The sequence below is a fragment of the Garra rufa genome, chromosome 10 (assembly GCF_049309525.1).
Source record: "Garra rufa chromosome 10, GarRuf1.0, whole genome shotgun sequence".
NCBI lineage: Eukaryota > Metazoa > Chordata > Actinopteri > Cypriniformes > Cyprinidae > Garra > Garra rufa.
This window is the reverse complement of record NC_133370.1, coordinates 4,980,730-5,005,411: the sequence shown is the minus strand read 5'-3', so window position 1 is coordinate 5,005,411 and position 24,682 is coordinate 4,980,730. Positions and strand designations below refer to the sequence as shown.

Sequence of the window (24,682 nt, the reverse complement as noted above, 5' to 3'; positions counted from 1 at the left end):
CACTGTTTTTAAAGGGTAGAATATTTTGCATGAACATATGATTAATCCAAAATAAAACTGGAGAAACTGAAGTAGAGGCCCAGGTTTTGACATAAGACAAAATTTTATTTCAAATGTTTCATCTTTTTTAACTTTGATATTACTATTTATTTTGTAAAGGAGTTTGGAGACATGGTGTGCTAGTAAGTGATAATATACGCATAGAAATTTACAGAACATTCAAGGGTACAAGTTTTTTTTGTCCTTTTTTTTGTCTAAATGCACTCAAACTTCCAACACACGAAGAAAATCTTCATTTCTGACAAATCGTCTCCAAATGACATGAAAATGGATAAAAAGTTAATATAGTAAACCGATATTTAAAAAAAAAAAAAAAGCCAACACAATACAAACCCTCAGAATATGGAAAATAAAAACAAATACCGAGATGCTGCTTTAAATGTTAAATTCTCATTCATCCGACCAACTAAAAAACAAAAAAGGAACAAAAAGAAAAATATGAAACATTATCTGCCCCTAAACGAAGCTACACAACTCAACTGGAGAGATGTTTCAAGAGACGCTGGGGTGAAGGTATTTTTCTCTTTTACAGGGGGCGAGATCTAGAAACAGATTGACTACAGCACGAGTCCGTGTGCCCGTTAAGTCCTTTATTCGTTAACACCAATGAGAAATCTAACTACCATCTTAGCAGACTAGTAAGAGTGTCAGCTTGTCCTAGAAAGTGAGTATATCCAGGAGAGGCTTGGTGAAACTGGCAGAAATCAGCTGGGAGAAATGGTACAACTATACGGAACAAAGCAGAGGTCAGGCGACCGTGGAGCTTCCGACGGAAAGAGAGAGAGATAGAGAGACACAGAGAGAGAATGAGTAAAAAACGGTCCCACGGTAGAAACTGCAGTCTTGATGAGCCACGTCTTAAACGGAGAGAGAAACACCCTCACACTCATCAATATGATGAGCGACCAAGTCCGAAGCCATACATTGGAAAAGTCTCTGTTGTTTTTTTTTTTTGTTTTTTTCGTTGTCTTTTTAATTTGTTTGTTTATTTATTTGCAGTCCAAGAGGGAAAAAAAAAACAACTAAAAACAAACGAAATGATTTAAAAAACAAAAACAACTCCAGATTTACAATAAATGTTGGAGGGGAAAATGAACTACGGAAGTTTGGGTGAGAGAGACTCCGCTCCAGAGGTCCACGGCTCCGGTTCCGAGAGGGGTCCGTGCCGCTCTGGGCTGTCCGCAGAGATGCCTGCGCTAAAACCCCGGTGGGCGGCGGTGGGTCGGGGCAAAGGGTCAGGATGCTATGTGCTCTCCGCGGCTGGGGTCTCGCTGCTCTCACTGTTACCTGGAAGAAAACAAGTGAGATGCATTTTATTTTATATATTTATTGGTTATAATTGACTAACGCTTACTTTTCTTTTTAGGAGCACATTCTAAATCTGAAACCAATTTGACTTTCTATTACGACGTAATATTTGACTCAAAGTGATTTACAGGGAAATTTAGTTTCCCTTACATTTGTAATGGCATTTTTCTAACTTTATTAAAAGTATGTCATCTTTAATGTAATGTTTTTCAACAACTATATTTTTTCTAATTAAAACAACAGAATAAGAACAAGCAGGATAAGTTACCAATCAATTGAAATTAACAAAATACTGATAGTAGGTGTATTTTCATGTCTAATGAGGCTCAGAAGTGGAACAAGTGCAATCAAATTCAAAAATTCATGTTGAAATTGTTTTAAATATAAAATTTTGAATACAGAAATATTAATTTAAATAACTGAAAAGATCTGCCAGTAGGTGGCAGAAAGACACTGATTTAATTAATGAATCATTCATTGATTTGATTCATTCGAACGGCTGATTCATTCTGGAATAAAGCAAGTGACTGTCTTTATGAATGGAAAATTGAATCATTTCCCTAGATTCGTTTAAAAATGCACATTCATTCATAAAAGCTGTGTTTGGAGATATGCAGCGGCTCGGTTGTGACTTGTTTCAAACCATTTTTGATGACGAAATACAGCAAAATCAGACAATAGTGTTATAGTCAGACAATAATAATAACTTCTTGTTGATTTAACTGTTGTATTAAATCAATATCTCATTTACAAACTCCCGACATCTTAGTTCGCGATCTCACAAAGATCCATTATAATCAAGGAAGCTCTCTACACTAGACTTGGTGAGATATGTCCATGATACATTACTCAATGTTGCAAAAACCCGTTGAAACCTTTGAAGCTCCCCTCCAATACGCTGATCGGCTCAGTGACACATGGTGCTCCTAAATATTTTTTCAGACACACGTAGTAGTTTTTAGTCGCAAATGCAAGTAAAATGTTCACACTGTAGAACCCCGTTTATGGCTTAATAATAATTCGGTTTGGTCCATCTAAAATGGTCACATATACACGTCTGCTTTGTGAAAACGTCACGCTTCATATGTTGAGATGTTAAGTGTCCGTACCGCTGGCGGTGGAGTTCCCCGTGCCGGTGTTGTTGGTGGCGCTGCTGTTGTTAGCGGGTTCGTCATAATCGCTGTCGTCCTCGTTTGACTGCGGGATCTCTGGTTCGGCCGGGGCCGGTGTGCTCTCGGGCTCCTGTTCCACACGACTCCGCAGGGCCAGAATCCGGTGATGCAGCGCCGCGGCCAGCTGACCCGCATCTTTAGAGCTCGCCTGAGGACACAGCAGAAGAGAAAAATAAATAAATACAAATAATTACAATTAACAAATATTGAAATGCATCTAAATCAAATAAATTTATGAATTTAAAATAAATAATAATAAAAAAACATAAATAAAATAAAATGAAAATAAAATAAAAATGAATTTAAAAAAGCAAATTTATTAAAAGATAAGTATTAAAATAAAACTAATGTAAAAGATTTACATTAAAGACAATTAGATTTAATGTATGTATTTAACAGCATTTTAAATTATTAAAATACATAAATAAATTAAATAATTGTAATAAATTTATTTTAAAAATGTATTTTAAATTTCTTTCATTTTACACACAAAATAAACATAATTACATTTATTGTCTGTATAAAATTAAAAATGTATTAATATATTATATACATTTAAATGCTATTTATTTAAATTCAAAAACAAGTAGTATTTTACATAACTAATTAAATGTTAAATAAATTGAATAGAAGACATACATTTAAAATTATTAATTTAAGCTAAAATAATTAAATGAATTAATATATTTATATCTGTTTAATTACATTTATAAAAATAAAATAAAGCTAATTATCAAAACAGGTAATTATAAAAGTAATGTAAAATATATACATTAAAACATTTTATTTATAGGCATATATTATATATAGGCATATATAAAATAAATATCAATTATATGTATACAATTTTAAATAAATACATTTAAAAAATAAGCAAATTTATTAAAATAGATAAGTCTATTTAAAATAAAATATATACATTAAAAGTATTTTTGATATTTGTGTATAAAATTAAAAACATTAAAACAATGTTTATTTTTAATTAAAAATAAACATTAAATTTAGAAATTAATTCTACATTATGAATAATTTATTACAATAAAATTGACGTAACTAAATATAATTAAAACTTGTTTAAAATGATTAATTTAAGATAAAATAAATATTTTTCATTATATTTATTTCTTTAAATATTTTATCTTTATCTATTATTTAAATAAAACAAATACATTTAAAATATTTACTGCCTAAAATTTTAACCTGTAAAACCTGACACGCTATTTTCCTATTTAATACTGTAAAGCTGCTTTTCCACATTCTGTATTGTTAAAAGTGCTATACAAAAAAAGCTGACTGATACCAGAGTTGCTTTTCAAACAGACAAACACAACTAAAGACCTATGCACTTCCTGTATAAAGTGTTATGAAGGTGTCCATCCTACCGATATGAGGAAGACCTTGACGCCCTGGTCCTCAGTGTCCATGGCTGTGATACGAACGCTCTTCTCACTGGCTTTATCCACCTGCATCTGTGGCCAAAGCTTCGTGTTGAGAATCAATCGCAGACTGCCCTGCGTGCGCATCACTAAGAAACAGACGCAGACACGTGAGAAAAAAGAAAAATCAAGACCTTTCGGTTGCTCTGAAGAAACATGAGCGGCCTGGCGCTGCTCTTACCTAATCTGGACTGTAACGTGCCGTCGTCGGTGGACGCCGTGTCGTTAAGTCTGAGCAGACCGCGGCCTCGTTCCACCCACGACTGAACTGGCTTATCGAACACAAACAACTTGCACTGCATCTGTGGAGAGACGGACACAAATCAGCTCATTATCAGGACGTCAGCATGCTACCGAGAGGAAAAAACCAGGCCTGTGACGATTAAAGGAATGTTTCAGGTCAATACAACTTAAGCTCTATGAAACGCATCTGTAGCCTGCTGCCAGTTACCACAGAAAATTATTCACTTTTACTTTTTACGAACAGAGGCAGACGTTTATAGTAATGCAGTTTCAATAAACTCTATGAAGCAAAACGCTACACCACAATAAAAGATAAAATAAACATTTTTGAAAGCATAACCTCAACTTAAAAGATTAGTACTTAAAAGCATCTGGCATAATACTGATTAGCAGAAAAATAAATGCCTTCTGTAAAAAAAAAAAAAAAAGAAAAGAAAGAAAGAATTCCACCAAGAACTCAATGACTTGTGATTATGGCCAAAAAAACTAAATAAAGAAAATAAAAAAATAAAAATAGCACCAAAAATATATTGACTTGTCCTTCCTTTACTTTTTTCACACAAAGGAGGGATCTATGAGGAAAAAAAACACCACTTTTATCAAAGAAAACTAGATTATGGCTAGAGGGAAAAAAATAAAAAATAAAAAATAAATAACCCCCCCTCCCAATTTTTTTTTTTTTTTTTTTTTAAATTGTCGTTAAACTAAATGTGAAGGTAGTAATTTTATTAATTGACTGTATTAATAAAATTATTTTCTATAATAAAGAAAAATAAGTAAATTAAATTGTTTGTTTTTTCCCCCCTCATCAATGCCTCCTTTATTTAATAAAGAAAAGGAAGGACAAGTCAATATATCTTTGGTGCTATTTATATATTTTATTCTTTTTTTTTTTGGGCCATAACCACAAGTCATTGAATTCTTGGAGAAACTTTCTTTTTCTTTTTTTTGTATTTTCTCTTCTTTTACAGAAAGCTAAGCTGTAGGTGTTGATTTTTTTCTGATAATCAGTATTATGCCAGATGCTTTTCAGTACTGAACCTAATCTTTTAAGTTGAGGTTATGCTTTCAAAAATGTTTATTTGATCTTTTATTGTTGTGTAGCGTCTTGCTTCATAGAGTTTATTGAAGGTCCATTACTATAAATGTCAGTCTCTGTTCGCAAAAAGTAAAAGAATAATTTTGTGGCAACTCCATGATATGACTGCTATGCTTAAAGTTGTGTGAATGTCATCTAATCGTCTCACCTGTAAAACATTGCTCTCCGACTCCTCTCCTGTGCGGACCTCCACTTTCTCCAGAATGCACTTCTTGGCAGTGGCTTTGGTGTACGCAGCTGCCGACTCTTCCAGAGACTCTGTTACACTGTGATCTGATATAAACACAGAGAGAAAATAATCATTTCAACAGCTCAGAAAGAACTGATTGTAGCAGACATGCCTATTATGGTAAAGGCTTAGCTTATGAATATTAATTAGAGCAAGACAACACTGATTAGTAATTCTAGTGCATCCAATCACTTAACTAATTAAATGTTCAATAATATAATAACAATGAAAGTGTGATCTATCTATAACATGTCATTTAAAGTATAAATTTATGTCTTTAAAATCTTTTAATTAATTTTAATAAATTAATAATTAAATTAAATTAATATTAAATTAATAAAAAATGTTATTAGTTTAAAAATTATAAAATTAATTTCTCATGAGTAAACAAATATATAGAATATAAAGTAAAAGTTATAATTATTAATTAAAAATATTTAAGCGTGTCTGTTTGTTTTTGAACAGTAAGATTGTTTTTTAAAGTCTCTTCTGCTCACCAAACCTGCATGCATTTGACCAAAAGTACAGCAAAAACAGTAAAATTGTGAAATATTTTTACCATTTAAAATAACTGTTTTCTATTTGAATACATTTTAAAACGTAATATATTCCTAGTATCAAAGCAAAATTTTCAGTATCATTACTCCAGTCTTCAGTCATGTGATCTTAAAAAAAAAATAATAATCTAATTTGCTGATTTGCTGTTGAAGAAACAATTTTTATTATTATTATCATCATCATCATCATCATCATCATCAATATTTAAAACAGTTGAGTAATTTTTTTCTGTATTTTTTGATTAATAGAAAGATCCAAAGATTAACATTTATCTGAAATTAAAAGCTTTTGTAACATTACACATTATACCATTTAAAAGCTTGGAATCAGTATATTTTAAGAAATTATATTAATTATAATATTAGATTTCTGAAGGATCATGTGACTGGAGTAATGATGCTAAAAAAATCAGCTTTGACATCACAGAAATAAATTACATTTTACAATATATTCAATACAATATATTACAAAATAATTGAACAAATTTTTTAATTTTACTCTGCTATAATTTGGATTAAATGAACTGAAAACATTCAAAATCAAAATTTCTGACTATATATCCATAAAATGTGTGAAATGGACTTGTGCACCTACTTTTTTCAGGTGTGGCCTCTTGTGATGATGGCTCGGATACTGGAGCTGGAACGTCTTTACTGACTTCGACTGTCACCTCGCCTCCTTTCGGTGGGCTCTGAAAGCATTCACATACAAAACTATCCTTTTACACTTCTGATGAGCCATTTACTGTTTTCACCAGTGTTTGCTGGAATATTTTAAGAAATACTTTACCCAAAATAAAAAATGCATAGGTTATTGTCCATACTTTTGCAATGAGGCTTATTGGATGCTGCTTTCTAGAGTCACTTCATACCTTAAATGTATGGAAAAGAGCAGCTTGCTAAACTTAACTTGAGGAAAAACAAAAACAGGAGTAGGGCTGCACAATTTATCTAATTTCGAATTGCAATTACGGATGTCACGATTACGTAATCGTTCCAAGTCGCGATGACCAAAAAAAAAAAAAAAACAACAACGCATGGCCAAGCGGTCAAGCTTTACATGAGGGCTTCATTAGTTAACATTAGTTAATTTACTAGTTAAACTATCAATGAAAAATTCTTCCAAACATTTATTAATCTCAGGTAATTCCAATATTTAATAAATTGTTAAAATCAAAAATTGTAACCGTGTTTGAACACGGTTACAATTGAACTATTGTATTTTTTAACAAAGATAAATAACTTCTTTAGCAAATAATTTTATGCAAATAATATTAATGCATAAGGATTAACTAAAGAGATACTGTAAAGTGACACCTATTGGTCTTTATAATCATTTGCAGTTTAATCGGTGTACATTTAACATTATACATTTTGTGTATTGGTTTATTGTATTTAAATGTTATTTTTGTTAAAAGGGTGTTTTATGACAGCACTTTTTTGCATATAAATTTCAATATCGAAATAATACCATATTCCGTTATAAAAGCATCAATTAATTGTAACATGAAAATTTGATACCGGCATATCCCTATGCATATTGTAGTTTTTTTTTTACTTTTCATTATTTAAAGAAACCAAACCAATGTATCTGTGACATTTGTGACAACGAGAAAAGCAATAAAAGTTTTTCAGGAAGAGTGTTTTCAGCTTTTGTTTTTTTTTTTATATATATATATAAAGTTATGGCATGCAGTTGCTTCAAACAAGGCTATAAAGCTATTTCAAACAATAAATGTAAATTGTGATAACTGTAATTAATAATTGCAATAATAATTTTACGGGAATAATCCACAATTATGATTTGTCATAATCGCGCAGCTCTAAGCAGTAGTAAATAATTTTTATTTTTGGGTAAATTATTCCTTCAAAAATCCGTCTGTTGCCCAAAACTAGTCATCGCATCCACTCACCAGAACTCTTTCAGACATGTTCTGGCCAAAAACAAACTTGGCGCCTTTATCCGAGCTGTTGGTAGCATTGTTGGAGCTGTAAGAGCAGACAGAAGCAGATTTAGAGGATGCAGAACACGAGCCAGAGAGAGTGAACAGAGTCATAGAGCTCTACTGAATAGTTACCTAGCGCTGCCCATGTACTGTAAGAAATAATTGGTGCCGCCAGACTTAGAATCTTGTGTGGAGCCTTTTGAGTCACTGGACGTGCTGTTTTCCTCCAACTGCTCAAGAAAAACACAGTAACAGAATCTGAGAATACACACAAACACTCCATGGGAACTTCTATCATGCCAATTTGCCGCTTCGAATAAAGAACGAGACAAACGCATTGGTGAGTCAGTGCTGACCTTCGCTCGCTCTTTGATATTCTGCCCGAACACAAACGATGAGTCCACCGCACAGTCCTTCTTCTGACTGCTGTCGTCTTTCTGTCCACCTCCATTTTCTTCTCCTTCCTTCTCCCGCTTCTGCAAAGGAACTCAATTAATGCAGATCCAAGGACAAGTGTTTACGTTAAATGATATATCAGTTGTCACTCTATATCTCCCAATAAAACTAAGATGATTAACTATAGAATGAAACCACATTAATGCTGGAACTAGATCAGATTGTCTGTAATTTCCTAGTCATATTTATTAGTAGGGCTGGGCGATATGGCAAAAATGTAATCTCGATCATTTTTTCCCCATATTGAACGATAACGATATATATTTCGATATAAGCTGTTGATGTTGCCAGCTTTAAAATAGTATCCCAACAATGACTAAAGCCACAAATTACAAAATTACATTTTAAAGTATAGTTTATTAACAAAAGCAGATTACAGATTTGGCCTTAAAACTTAAAACACCTTACTAAAATAAATTAAAAAAATAAAAGTTGTGACAGAGTATGGTAAATGAGAGTAAATGTACAAAATGTAAACATAAAATGATTGTAAAAACATAATTTGTAACAATTATTTATTTATTTATTATTATTAACACAATTGTTTATTTTCTCTATTATAGGTTGAGCTATTTAAATTAGAGGCAACCACTGCATTTTGAAACACTCTACAGTATAAATTACAAAAAATTACGACACAGTTCTTTTTTAATCGTATTAAGTGCAGATAATTCAGCCATAATCAAAGTAGGCTACTCTCTAAATATTCAAAGTGCAAATAGAGACCGAATATTTCAAGCATGATACAGAGCTATAGACATACACAACCTATCATAGTCTACATACTAATAACAGCCTAGATATGTCATGTAGCCTAATTTGCGTGCATTGGGGAGTCACTCTCTAAACAAGGGGGATTAAAATTGCTTTTGAATGCGCGTGCGTTTTTTGCTTTCGGTTTCAGTTTTAACAATCGCGCCAAACTCTCAGCTGAGCTGAGTGTCACTTTTTAGATAGTCAAACCACTTAATGGAATTCGTGCTACCTTTTTGTCGACAATCTCAACATCTTTGGATAATAACTCGAGGTTAGTTTCACTTTCGTCGCTGCTTCCACTCTTTTTTTTTTTTGTCGTCCTGGTGTTAAGTTTGCTTCGCAAAGTGCGGTAGGAAAAAAACTTTGTACTTTGACATGCACATGTACGCTGCAGGCTGATGTCGCATATTTCTGCTGTGTGATTGGCTCTTAGATTAATCCATATCGAGAAAAAAATGTTTAAAGCTTATCATCGTTATTAACATAAATTTTATCGCAATTCGATATGATATCGTTTATCGGCCCAGCCCTATTAGTCATCAAGTTATGAATTATCAAGCACCCAGGTCATCTTTTAAGCATGAGCAATGATTACAGGTGCCGCTGATATTTATCTAAACAGGATGTAATTAGTTGTGGTTTATTTATCAAGCGTTTCCATCTCAGATGTTTGTGCCGTATGTCCTCACCGGTGATTTGTCCGAGCTCTCTGTGTTGTTCAGGAAAACGGATCGGCTCTCTGATGAAGAATCTCCAAACTTCCCCACTCCATTTGTTCCACAGCTGGAGTCTGCGAGTGAAAAACATTGGCATAAACTAACAGCATCACACTATCAACACGTTTCCAGCTCAGGGTATAACGCCTCTTGAGTCATGAATACTAGTGGTCACCCAAAACCTCAACTAGTCCACACTAATATATTAAAAAAGAAAAGAAAAAGGGGTGATTCATAATGACTTCATGACAAATGAGAAAAACAGCTGAAATAAACACTTATTTCCCACAACATTGAGTCAAAATGCATTTAAAACAATAAAAACTTGAAAATGTTTATTTTCTAAATTCTGCAGATTTCTGCAGAAGTCATGCGAGGAGGAAACACTACTCCTGTTTAATTGGTCAAGCCAGGACATTAACTTTTAGCATTTTAAAAGACTGATTAAACCTGATTTTTAATTAGTACAAATGATGATCGACCGATATTGATTTTTTAGAACAGATACCGATTATTTGCATGTTTGTGCCTAATAACAGATATGCACAACCAATATGTATTTACTGTTATAAAATAAATAAATGACTGAGTGAAGTCCATACTTCACTTTGATTTTTCCTCCTTTCGTCATCAAAAAAAGTGTTGAAAATTAGTCTTTCATGTTAAATTTAATCTTCATATTACAACAATATAAATATGTTATTTATAAAAAAGCATTAGCTGCAGCACTAACAAGCAAAATAAATGTAGAATATCTAATGTTTTCGGAGAAAATAAAAAACAGGTGTCATATCAAGTCCATTTTAAACTACAGTTTTAGTGGGTTTATAAGCTGTTCACTGGATAATGTTAATTCACTGAATGATATTCTCTGAAATATAGGAATATAACTAACAAAATGCATTTCTCAACTGGTATGTTTTATCAGAATTACTAACGTTTTTGTCATTCCAGATTCTGACAAAGCGCCGTTTCTGCAATCGCTCGCAGAGATAATAAATTTCCATAGCGTTTTATTTCTTTAGATGTGTATTAGCGAAATAATGGTTGTATAGTAAATGTTAATATAATTTAAGGTGTTTTAAACAAGTGAATCTTGTTAAAAGTGCTGGAGCATTCCAAGCATCAACCCAGTGAGTAAACAGCAATATGAACGCGACTTCACAAGACTTTTGATGAGCATACAGACAAAAGAGAGAGAATTAAATTCAGCGCAACATGCACTCTCATTCATGCAAAGTTACGTCTTTAATAAAGAACTTGACGGATTATTTTAACCTAACAATATGTGACTCAAACTTCACATGACTGATGAGCATATAGAGACAGATTTAAATTTAGCGCTTTAATTTCCAACATGTGCTCATTCATGGCTGTATATTAATTCAGGTAAATTTACGTCTTTATTGGGACAGGATTTGACGGATTATCTTGTGACTCTATATAAATAAACTAGCTACATATCAGGCATTTATATAACACATCTAATATGTGAATTAATGGCTGTTACATTAAATAAAGTTTACGAACTACAGCTAAGCGAGTGCTTTACCTATGCATTCTGTTGTGGTTGTCTCATCTTATTTATCGGTGAATCTGATATTACAAAACCTATATCCGATTATGGTAAAACGCTTAAATATCGGGAAAAATATCGGTAAATCGAAATATCGGTCGATCTCTACTTAAGAATGAATTAGCCAATTAAAACACAATTTGAGAAAAAATTAAACAGACTTCAGGAAAACAGGCAACTTGACTGCCACAGATTCTATTGATTTGAAAGCCAGCAGTGAGCATTATGGGAGATGTACGTACTGGTCTTGACGGTTTCTGTGAGGGTTTTGGCCGGAGGCGCTTGTAGAACGGCTGGTCTCAGAACACTGCGCTGCTGTTCTTTGGGCTTTTGACTGGGAACGCCTGGAAAACAACCTACTAACGGGTTGAATCAGAAACCAAACGCCGCAGGACAACAGCACACAATGTTTGATGATCAAATAAAAAGCCTTAATTATAATTCCCATGCAATGGGATGATACGAAAAAGCGTTCTAAGCTAGTGTCGATATAGCTAACTAAATATTAATTTTAGGGATGCACCGAAATAAAAATTCTCTTTTTCATTCTTTTTACAGAACAGTATAATGACAATACGAACATTTATAAATGTTGACTTTTATTTTGGCGGAAACCCGCAAGAAGACCTCAGTACTACTTTTTGCTGACAGCAGCAGATTTATGAATGATTCTCATCACACAGATTTTCCTCATGCTTTGGACTTTGAACCATGGCTATTGAGCTTTTGCAGAGCTGTCAGAATATATACAATTTGTGCTTGTATCAGACAACATAACGGTCATTTTGAAATTTCAGTCATCATACAGTAACCAGCGACAACCACCCCTTTCTCTTCTCATTGAAAGCATGCGATGCAGTTCTAAACAGTCTTGTGCTGTCGGTGCATGTAATGATTTTTGGGTCTTTCTCGGACAGTTTTAAATGCTTTCACACTGCCGACATGTTTGCTGCATTAGTGCGCAGCTCTATTTGATCGCGTCATGTCATTGTTCGGTATAATTTAATCTGCCTTTTCGCTTATTTGGCCAAACACCGAAAGAGCTTTTTTTTGCCATTTTCGGACAAATAATTTCAGTTGATGAACATTCGGTGCATCCCTAATTATTTTTTCTTTAACTATAATTACAATTAAAAACAATTGCAAAAAAAATCACTTTATTGAAAAAAGCTAATAATACAAAAATACATTAAATAAAAAATGCAGTCGCAACGAACAAAAAAAAAAAAGATCAAATAAGTTTATGTACTAAAATGAATAAAACAAATAAACTAAAAATGAAATAAAATCTAAAAATAAAAGCTAACTAAAATATACAAATAATGAATACTATTGATAAATATTAATAAATACTATAATATATATATAATATGTATATAACAAAACTGTATATAAAATTAAAATAACAGTTCTATCCACATTTAAACCCATATTTAAAATTGTGTGTCTGGCACCCAGTCACATCTGCTTCAAGCTGTTTTCTTGCTTGATATTGCAAACTTGTTTGTCTTACCATATTATTTTAATGTATCATCTTAATTGCGAACACAATGGCTTGTAGTGCAAACAGTTTTAAAGGAGCAGTTCACTTCCCAAACAAAAATTTACAGATAATGCATTGACCCCCTTGTCATCAATCGTAAAGAGATTATGTTAGAGGAAAACATTTCAGGATTATCTCTCCATATAGTTGACTTCTATGGTGCCCCAAAGTTTAAACTTGCAAAATGCAGTTAAAATGCAGCTTCAAAGGGCTCTAAATGATCCCAGCCAAAGAAGAAGGGTCTTATCTAGCGAAACAATTGGTTATATATATAAAAAAAAAAAAATCATACTTTTTCATTACAAAAAAAAAGAGGTAAAATAGCGACGTAGAACAATTTGGAAATTGGAGGAGAAAAAGACATGGGATTTTTCCGACATACCCTAAATACATGCAGAGCTAGACAAGATTAAAAAGTATATAAATTGTAATTTTTAGAGTAAATTAAATTTGATAATAATAATAAATTGATATTTTTGTAGTTCAGAGCCCTTTGAAGCAACATTTAAACTGCATTTTGGAAGTTCAAACTCATGGTCACAATAGAAGTTTATTATATGGAGAGAAATCGTGAAATGTTTTCCTCAAAAAACTATTTTTTTTCGACTGAAGAAAGAAAGACATGAACTTGGAAGACTGAGTACATTATCTGTAAATTTTTGTACTGGAAGTGAACTACTCTAACAACATTTACTGCACTTTGTTATTTTTTTTTATGAACCGAAAGTCTAACACATTACATTCAACAAATATCTTACTTCTGCATTGAAAAATAATAGGAAAATAGGAAAACCTAAACATTGACAAATTATTTAAATCCATTTAAGGAGCTTTCAAGATGACATTTTTAAAAATGTACTGAAAGAGGAAGCTTTACAGTCAGACCCATAGTGACTAATTTCCCTAATCGTTCCTGCTCTGAAGAGCACATTTATGTGTTTGATGTATGTGTAGATGCAGCAAGATGTTCAAAGCAGGAATGAGTTGATCTTACCTGCGCTTGGGGCCTGGCCATGAATGAGTGTGGGAGGTTTCAACCTGAACCCGACAGGCTTCTCTTCTGAGACGGACAAACAGAAGCATAAACAAAGATTATAAACCAAACATTCCTTACGCAAGACCAGATAAGAGCTCTCAGATAAACAAACTTTCAAAGTTCATCCGTGACGCATGATGCAACGCTGCCTCAAACACATCAGTCAAGAACAAGACACTGCGATTAAAGCATTTTCTGCACTAACATGCAAGTCAAAAGGAAAATCTGATGCTTTTCAGAAATGTCAGAACTGGGGGGGAAAAATAAACACTACAGTACTGTTTAAACATTTTTCAGATGCATACAGCTTTATATTTTTACAAACTGTAGGAAATATGCAGTATGTACCACACTGTATATACTAAGAATTCAAACACAGTGTGTCCATCTTTGTAGTTCCCTCACGCTGTGCCTCATATCTAAGGCCTCAAAACGGCTCTGACCACTTCCTGTTCGACCTTAGTCCCCCCACAGGCCTCTGGACTTGTTTTAGCACATTCCTGACAGTAGCAGATACACATTTGGGTTTTGTGCGCTTGGCTGGGTTTGTGCTCTTTCTAAGAGACCAAAATAGAAAGCTGCCTTCAGATGCATGCATAGCATCTGCCATTTACATTACTCTGTTCAACACGTTATCTAGAGCAGTGTTTCCCAAACTTTTTTTTCTGGGGACCCACATTTTAAAGTCGATAAATCCTTGTGACCCAATAAACATTAGGCCCATATAGTTCATATATCACGAAGAGAATTTATGCATTAACAAAATATGTATGACCATTTTTAAGGTCAGTTAAGCTTCCACTTAACTATTCAAAAGAGATACAGTTATTTGACAAAGCACAATTTTTTTATTTACCTGTTGTTGACAATAAGTAAAATGCAGAGGTGAAATGAGAAAGGAAGAGTTGACAAGGCATCTCATTGTTTTCATATTCTCATCATTACAGTGTACACAATTTATACTTAATGAGACAAAGTGCAAAAAAGGGCAGTTAATCATTTGTTTTTCTTCCTATCATCAATAAAACCAGACAGAATCACTGCATGCCTTTCATATAACATTCAATGCTTTATGCACCCACTGTGACCACATTTACTCAAGTAAGATACTTTGAGGCAAAATACATAATAAAAATACAAAATAAATACAGTCTATGAGTGCAGAGCGCAGCTAAAGAACAAAACAAAAAAAAAAAACGACGAAGTGAGGTTTTAAAAAAAAAAAAAAAAAAGGAAAAAAAAAAAAAAAAAAGGAAGAAAACGATGAGCTCCCCTGTGCGGCTAATAGGTGAACTACACAAATTTTAATCAAGAGTATATAGCACACAGAAAAATAGTGCTCGACTTGGCGACCCATACAAAATCTCCCGCGACCCACTTGGGAATGACTGATCTAGAGGACATTTATTACACATTTATTCAGTTTTTGTAATGAATGCCACTTTTTTCACAATTTAAGTTTGCTTTATACTTATATTTTTCATTACTGCAATGAAAACAAAAAGAATTTGTTGTGGAGTGATGGGAATAAAAATAAATAAAGACTGTATGTCTCTACATTATTTACTGGTATTTTAGATTATTTCTGAGCGTAATAAAATATGTCATACACTGAAATAAAGTATTTTTCATAACTATATAAATACATATTTTTAAAGTGTAATTTTTATAACAAATATATTTAATAAAATACATACAACTTAATAAATAAACGACATGCCTTATCTGCCGCAAGATATTACAAAATTTCATTATAATTTAATTAAAATGCATGCATCCCATTAATTAGAGAAATCTGATTCGATGACCAGACAAACTATATGGCTATGCTAAGACATGCAGCAAAATCTCACTGTTTGACGTATTCATTTTAAATTTGTTTACTTTTTTTGTCTGCATAAAAAAAGAAAGAAAAAGAAATCTGATGTTTACTAAACCAATCCAAACCACATCCACATGTGAAAAATGGCAGTGCAACGATCATATTTGAAAAGCAAATTGGATGTGTGTAGCGTAAACAAAGCCTAAGACTGTCAAACATGACAAAAACTGTGGACGGCCGCAGAACCCTGTAAATTACACTGAGTAACAGATGTCATAACCGAGACTGGCGTGATGAAGCATCTAGTGACAGGCAAAATAAGCAAAACTTATTTTTATATTTTGATCAATATCATTGCAAACAGCTTTAAAACTGAAAACTGACTTCACATGTTTAAAAATAGATGGGCCTATAACAGATTTTAAGATTTATGAATTTGTATTTCTTATTTGAGAAGTCGACATTGGAACTGGAGTAAAAACATTATTTTTTCTAATCCAAACAAAAGCTGAAGAGTCATGAACCCAAAACAAGACGTTCTGCCAGTTTTGGTTTCTATCTCTCTCACATTGTGACTAGTAGTTCCACTCACTGGGAAATCTCATTGGTCCAAATCCCTCCTTCACATTTGCATATTAAACATAATATGGTCTGATTGGTTGGTAAAAACTGGTATCAATGTTATCGAAATCTTACAAAACTAAAGCTAAATCTTTAAAGTTGCCAGAACAGGATTGAAAAGGAAACTGATTCTTACCTGGCTCCGAGTCTGAATTACCAGTAGGAGACTGGCATAAACTTGAGGGCATAAAGATATTATTCTTGGGAACTGTAGAAGGAGACAAAGAAAGCATTAAAAAGAGCATGAGATGGGTGTAGAGATGCACCGAAATGAAAATTCTTGGCCAAAGCCGGACAAAATTAAAACACTGGGCTGAAGGGCGATTACATAACATGGTTTTTCGTGCATTTTCCCTCATGCATGTTGCCAATTTTTTTTTCACCACTGCATAAATTAAATAGCCAAAATGTGTTTTTTACAGTTTTGTCTTGATTTTCAAAAAATAAAAATCAATTACAAAACAACAATTTAAAAATATGTATTTAACACTGAATATTTTTACCATTCTAGTAGATGTTATAGTCTACCAACAAAGCACAATTCAACTTAAAATTAGTAAGTTAGTAAAATAATATTCTTTGGCCATTTTTAAGACCCCCTTCTTGAATCAGGCATGTGTTTTTTAATGTACAAATAAATGCAGCCTTGCTGAGCAAATGATAATTGTTATAATAAATGTATTAATAGAGCTGCTGTAATAATAGTTATCTTTATTTTTGTCTCAATTTTATTTTACAGAACAACAGTAAAATTACAATACTAACATTTATGAATGTCGACTTTTTATTTTGGCAGAAACCCAAAAGACCACCTCAGTACTACTTTTTGCTGACAGCAGCAGATTTATGAATGATTCTCATTACACAGATTTTCCTCACGCTTTAGATGTTGAACCCTGGCTAATGAGCTCGTGCAGCGCTGTCAGAATAAATACAATTGGTGCGTGTATTAGACAACATAATGTTCTGTAGTTTATTACTAATGACTTAAGGCAGTTTTGTGATTTCAGTCATCATACAGTAACCAGCAACAACCACCCCTTTCTCTTCTCATGGAAGACATGCGATTCAGTTCTACACAGTCTGGTGCTTGTAATGATTTTTGCATCTTTCTCGGACAGTTTTAAATGCTTCCGAACTGCTGACATGTTTGCTGCATTAATGTGCGCCTCCATTTCATCGTGTCACGCCATTGTTCAGTATAATTTATTCGGCCTTTTTGCTTACTCTTTTCACCAAAAGAGCTTTTTTTTGCCATTTTTGGCCAAATAATTTTGGTTGTCGAACATTCGGTGCTTCTCTAGGATGGGAGTGTATCACCTTCAGTAAAAATCCCCCAAGTAATACTCAGAATCTACCCTGTTCAAAGCAAACCGTGCCGATCCACTGCAGCAACACGGCTCGATGTAGACTCACCTGAATGTGACGGAGGGAACTGGGTCAGAGATGAGGTCCTCTCTCTCTTTACCGGAGGACAGTACTCGCCATCATCCCGATCTGAATCTGGAGAACACAATTAAATCAATAAGAAACCAATACTAGCAATACTGAAGCACTAAAAGAATTAACTAATTAAGAATTAACATTAACTAACCATTCTAATAATGCTATAATTTTTGTGCAATTACACTGACATTTACCTTCACCTGATGTGACTTTAAAAATGACAAAAGAATACAGAGGATGCAAAAATAAAAATAAATCAGTATAGAAAAACACTGGGCACTGAGCGCTCTGTCAATATTGTACTGAACAAAATTTTCAGTGTTTCCCCTAGGTTTACAGCTTGGGGCGGTTGCTAGTAGCCAACGGTACTTTTTCCCCTCTGTACTTTACTTTGTTTAATAATGAAAACATTTAGTTCAGTGAAAGAATACATCAAAAATTCAACATTTTGAACAATAGGGCTCTACAATCTTTGTATTTTTTTTTCCAACATTAAACATTTATTTGGAATCAAATAAAAATTAAACTTATTTTTTGGCAAACTAACAGAGGTTTACTGTAATACATGGAAGAAAAACTGTGTGAATATTTAGTTTAAAAACTTGTAATAATAATTGTAGTATTTTTCTACAATTAAGTGGTAATCGTGACAATTTTTTAGCATTTATTTAAATTAGCTAGAAATAGGAATATATAAACGCCTACATTATACTGTACAGAAGCAATACAAGACTAATATAGTTCTGTTACATGTTAAACCGTACTTTTATTTTGACAGGTTGCTGTGTAGTTTCTGTGTGTTTACAGTACAATATGATGCTAGTTTTCTCAAATGAAATGGTAAAATTCACGTGAAGTGACACTCACAACAGCTCTGGAGAATGGCAGGGGAAACACTGAAATTACATAAATAGTTGACCAAAATTTTTTAATTCACTGAAAATGAAGGCCTTCCAAGATGTAGATGATTTGTTTCTTCATCAAATTTGGAGAAATGAAGCATTCCATCACTTGCTCATCCTCAAATGGGTGCCGTCAGAATTAGAGTTCAAATAGCTGATAAAAACATCACGATAAGTCCACCACTCCAGTCCATCAGTTAACATCTTGAGAAGCTTTACATGTTTGTAAGAAACTAATCCATCATTAAGATGTTTTAACTTTAAACCTTCACTTCTGACCAAAATACGAGTCCATAATCCATAATAATGCTTCCTCCAGTGAGAAAGTCCATCTCCTGTTGTCGTCTCACATCCTAATCCACACAGACTTTTGTTGAGCGCTGTTTTGGACTGACATTGCTTGTAAACGGTGCTTGATCTGTGAGATTTCCTACCTAATTCAGAGATGATGACTTTTTACTTGCGGAAAGTATTATGTATAGATTTGTTTCTCACAAACACACTGCATTTCCCTTCGCCATGCATTAATTAACATACTTGAGTGGTGTGGATTACTTGTGGACTATTGTGTTGTTTTTATCAGCTGTTTGGACTTTCCCTCTGACGGCAACCATTCACTGCAGAGGATCCATTGGTGAGCAAGTGATGTAATGCTACATTTCTCCAAATCTGAGGAAGAAACAAACTCTTTACATCCTGGATAACCTGAGGTTGAATAAACGTTAATTTCTGGGTGAACCATTCCTTTAATTCAGACTATGGCCTCCAAATAACTCTCAAACCAATGTCTGGATGATACAAGCACATCTGCATCCTACAATATATTTTACGAGACGTTGTGTTAGTGTCTCACTGTCTCCATCTCATCACATAGCATATACAAGTTCTTTTCCAGCAAAACATCATCATCAGCCAGTGTTTACATAAAATATTAAAATTCTGATTCACTGCAAGTACACAAAGTGTTTGCTCCACGTCAATGTTTGTGTTATCGCCTGTTGAAGGTTTTATTTTCAGAATAACAAATATGGCATTACGGATATTTTTGGAGAATGAAATTATGGTGCATTAAGCCCCAAACTAAAATCCCAAAACACAAAATGCATTGTTAGACACCTAAAATAGGACATATAGTGGATGAGAACTTAAACAGATTCAATAAAAGAAAACTATCCAGATTTAAGAGTGTACAACAATTTAACGCAAGTCAACATGCAAACACAATTATAATTTACTTTACATTTAAATTACAATACATTTGCATTTTCCAAAACACTCCTCTGGCATACTGATTGATAAAACGCATGCATTTGTCTGTCCTATGCATTATACAGCAGTGAGGGGCAATATACTGTAAGGAACAGATGTGCTTTTGTCATCCACAAATCAGTTTGAGCATTATTTGAAGTCCTTATGTTCTGCTTGCAACATCATAAAACTGGTTATTAAAAAAGTATGTTCTCTGGGGTAAAACAGCTCTTTAAAGTGAATATTACATAGTGTAGGTGCCAATTTAAAATTTGCATCGCCAGTTTTTTTTTTTAGGACAGCATGTCCAATAATTTTCACTTTGGTGCACCACTAGAAACAAAACACTTTTCAAACTCACCATCCCCGTCCTCTGCACTCGAGCCATCTGCGGATCTCTGGAACAGACAAAAACATAAATTAACTTGGTAACACAGAACTGGACTACATCACAGTTAAACACACTGTACAAAGGAAAACAACATCTTAAACAGGCCCTTTTTCAACTAATTTCTCACCAGAAACAAAACTACCCTGTTGAAATGCTGAGTTTGTTTAATTTGCTTAAACTGCTTCGGGGAAATCTCATTTTGAGGGTGATTTGTATCTGTGTTAGTCAGTCGGCAGCTAAAATTCCTCTCACTATCAGACAAACTGGCCAGCTGAGTTGGTGAAATTACTTGCCAATGTTGAAATTTGGCAGGTACCAGGTGATAGTTTCAAGCCTCAGCAAAGTGTTTATTAAAAAATGTCTGTTTTGTTATTGTAATGAATCTCAAAGCTGAATTGAATACTTCCCAGTGAGTGTCTTCCAGCATAACATCCTAAGGTTATTAAGGAAAGGGCGTTTGTTTAGTTGGCAACTACAAAATTCCCAGCATCATGTTTTTTAAAAACAATGGTTAAAACTGCAGCATGTAATTTCTAAGCCACTAAATGGAAATGCAATCACAACCAATGGCTTGATTTTGCAGTATGACTTCCTGCTGACCAAGAAAATGGACAAGAGTTATTACACAATGCCATCAAAGCTGGATATTTGACTGACAGTCAGTCGATATTTAAAGGAGCAGTTCACTCCAAAATAAAAATGTCATTATTTACTCACTCTCAAGTCATTCCATAGCAGCATTAGTTTTTCTTCTGTTGAGCACAACAGAAGATATTTTGCAGAATGTTGGTCACCAAACAGCTGATGTAAAAACACTATAGAAGTCAATGGCTACCATCAACTGTTTGGTTACCAACATTCTTCAAAATATCTTATTTTGTGTTCAGCAGAAGACAAAAACGTATAGAGGTTTGGAACTCGAGGGTGAGTAAATGATGACAGTACTAATTTTTGGGTGAACTATCGCTGTAAGCATTTAGTCTCAATTGGATATTAGTTTTGAAATATTGGATGCATGAATAAATTGTGCCATCGATAAAAGCTGTTTCAAGAACTGCATGCAAGGTGCTGATTCTAATGTAATGCATTTAATGTTTTGTTTGTTTAGCAGTTGTTCTTGTATGATTATTTTACAATAAAGAACTGGGACATGTGGATATTCCTTCTTTTGATTTATGCAAAGTGCAAAGGTTATGTAAAAAACTCCCATGATGTTTAATTATGTTCCCCCACTTAACACTGTCAATTTATTTAGCCTATTGTTAATATTATTGCTACTGCCGCTCTTGTTATATAAAAGAATTGTGTGCTATGCAATATAAAGATGAAACGATGATGAAAACAACAGAAAACATGAATTACCTGTGATGCATATCGGTTATTGAACATATAAAATAATAGGCATTAGTTATAACCCAAAAAAAAAAAAAAAATGGGGCATTTGTATTCATCTTAAACATGCAATTTAACAACTTAAAATATTAACAGTTATGTTGCAAGAAAGGAAACCACATGGGTTTGAGATTTGTTTTGTGAATTATTCCTTGAAGATTGAGAATGAACAAACCTTCTGTGCTTTGTCCTTCTGAAACACAAACACTGGAGGAGCTATGGCAGGCTTCTCTGTTAAAAAAGAAAAATAGAAAGGAAATGAATAAGAAATATGGCAAGCAAGAAAACAGCTCAGCTGCGATGGACCAATGTTATTTCCGATCAATCCAAGTTTCCCTACATCCAAAGTCACAAGATAATCATTCACAAAATAGGTCATTTCCTAAAATGGTTTATCTGAGGATAGAGCATGACGCAAACTGAACAAAAGCATCCAAAGCAAACGTTAACGTAATATCTTAGTTTAACTAAACAACTGTAGATCAGACTTAACCATGACCACTTGGTCAAGTTTAAGCTGTTTTCTCACTGTTAAAGGCAAAAAACAACTGACAGCTTGGTATGTAGATAATAAAGCACTGGATGCGGTGCATTACACATTTTACCATGCACTGAAAAAAATTTTCATGTAAATTTTACAAACAATTACTATGAAATGGCAAGATTAAAAATGTAATTTTGTAGAAAAAATGAAATATAATGTTATGGTAAAATATACTGCACTAATCTGTTTTATTTCAAACTTTAAAAAGTTATTTAAGTATTTAAGTCTTAAGTAGAGAGGCATGTGTGTCATGCATAAAAATCGTTTAAAAAAAACAATTTGACAAAAGACTGCCATGTTTAAAAAAATAAAAATTATTAATCCAAAATTAGTTGACTTAGAAAATAAATAACACTGGCATTTTCACAAAAAAAAAAGTTATAGTATTTTTTTTCAATCATAATCATTAAAAAAAAATGAAAGAAAATGTTTTCTATAATATTCTAATAATTTCATATGAGCAAAAAGCATTCATTTAGCTCAGACAGGCATAGCACCAGCAATGCCAAGTTCATGGGTTTGATTCCCAGAGAATGCATGAACTTATACAAAAGTATACATATGCATGAAAGAATCTAGAAAATGTAAAGCAAAAATGTTAACATTACCCGCTGCATTAAAACACCCTATCAATCTTGCCATCAGAAGCCTCTGGTAATCTGATCAACTAGGGTTAGTAACCAGTCTCTGAAAGCCAAACAGTCTCTAAAGAGGGTTGTCAAAGAATTTATCTTATTTCTTATCTCCACCTCAAGCCAACCAATAAAACCCTAGACACTTCTGGCTCAATTAAAAGGCTTTAAAATGACCGTCATGCTTCGTAAATAAACAAAGACACATGATATGGCTGACAAGTCTGGGTATTTTTAGCTGCAGGACTTGACAGCAACAAAGTGGAGGCTAATACAACAACCATTCATAGAGAACAGCACAAGGCCTGCTGAAGATGATTTGCAAACCAGGAACGAGTGCCACAACACACGTGCATCTGTAAACAGCTGCTTCACCCAAAACAAATCACGTAGTTATCTGGGTGGCTCATTCCGCACTGTAAACCCGTGCAGATCAGTGTAATTAGGTCAAGGGGTGAGGCATCCACCCGATGGGTGAGCTCACCACTCAAGGCTGCTGTATTGGAGGACATTGGAGTCCTAAAGGGGGAAAATCATGTGTGCATGGGGTTGCATTTCACCCCGGGGCAGGAGGAGGGAGACTGGGTGGGCGGGCCTGCATTAGCACAGGCAGCGGAGCCCGGTAACGCCACAAGCCACGTGAGCGGCACCGACTGCCGGCTTGAGCGTGGACGAAGCACCGCCACCTACTCCGAACTCTGGTTTCCGATTATTAATCGATGCATTTATTGAAATAACGTCATAAAATGCCCATCTATCCAGACCACATCGAAACCAACCACGAGTTGAGCAACTCACCATTTGCTTTCGTTTCGTTTGTGTGTGTTTAATTTTTAAGCACTGGGCTGTCTCAATAAAGCAGGATAAATAATTAAATATCACTTAACCAATGATACATATCACCGATCCTGGCAAGACTAAAGATAGACGTCTGCGCTCATAAACCATGATTAGAATGAAAATAGCACACGTTGCGAGTAAAAATCATCATTATAGTGTTCATTTAGATCATAATGCATAATACAGACATATGAATACATCTATGCCACATATTTGTAATACTAAACTGCATGCTAAAGATACATATGTTAATCCTTATCCTCATAGAAAGGCGTCATTCTTGAATCCCTTGTTAATACGCATTAAATGAATTATTATTTCACGGCGTGCACGCGGATGTGTTGCACCGGGGGGAAGCGCGTGCGTTTCCACCCGCCTAAAAATCAAAAAGAGAAACACACCGAGAGGCCGGGGGTTAGTCCGTTAGCTGCACAACACACTCACATACACACACGGTCTGTCAGTGCGCTGCTTAGCCCGCGAAGCTAACACACTCATCGGCTAACTTGAGCTAAACATCTCCACACATTCCCGCTCGGAGCGGCGAAAGCGCGCGGATCGTGTCACAAACACGCGTGGTACTCTCACCGACACTATTATGGCGTGTACGGCTCATGGTGGCGGTCTGTTTGCTTTATTTTACTCATTTTGCAGATTCACACGGTTGCCTACCTTCGTTCGCCAAGTCCGCCATTTTACTTCTCCGTGCAC

General features: G+C 34.0%; 1 protein-coding gene across 3 annotated transcripts; it reads right to left on the bottom strand.

Moving 5' to 3' along the window:
• Positions 1-84: 84 nt before the first annotated feature.
• ranbp3b (RAN binding protein 3b) lies at positions 85-24,682 on the bottom strand. 3 transcript variants are annotated; one of them, XM_073849312.1, is made up of 17 exons: positions 24,644-24,682; positions 22,131-22,186; positions 20,534-20,570; positions 17,993-18,079; positions 16,713-16,784; positions 14,092-14,157; positions 11,797-11,910; positions 9,952-10,052; positions 8,407-8,526; positions 8,183-8,280; positions 8,018-8,093; positions 6,700-6,796; positions 5,467-5,591; positions 4,158-4,278; positions 3,923-4,065; positions 2,478-2,688; positions 85-1,347 (listed from the first exon to the last, which is right to left on the bottom strand). In XM_073849312.1, the coding sequence occupies exons 1-17, from the start codon at positions 24,663-24,665 to the stop codon at positions 1,304-1,306; spliced, it is 1,590 nt and encodes a 529-aa protein (XP_073705413.1). In that variant the 5' UTR covers positions 24,666-24,682; the 3' UTR covers positions 85-1,303. The 3 variants fall into 3 exon arrangements, with proteins under 3 accessions (XP_073705413.1, XP_073705414.1, XP_073705416.1); XM_073849313.1 differs by having other exon boundaries at positions 11,797-11,898; XM_073849315.1 differs by lacking the exon at positions 11,797-11,910.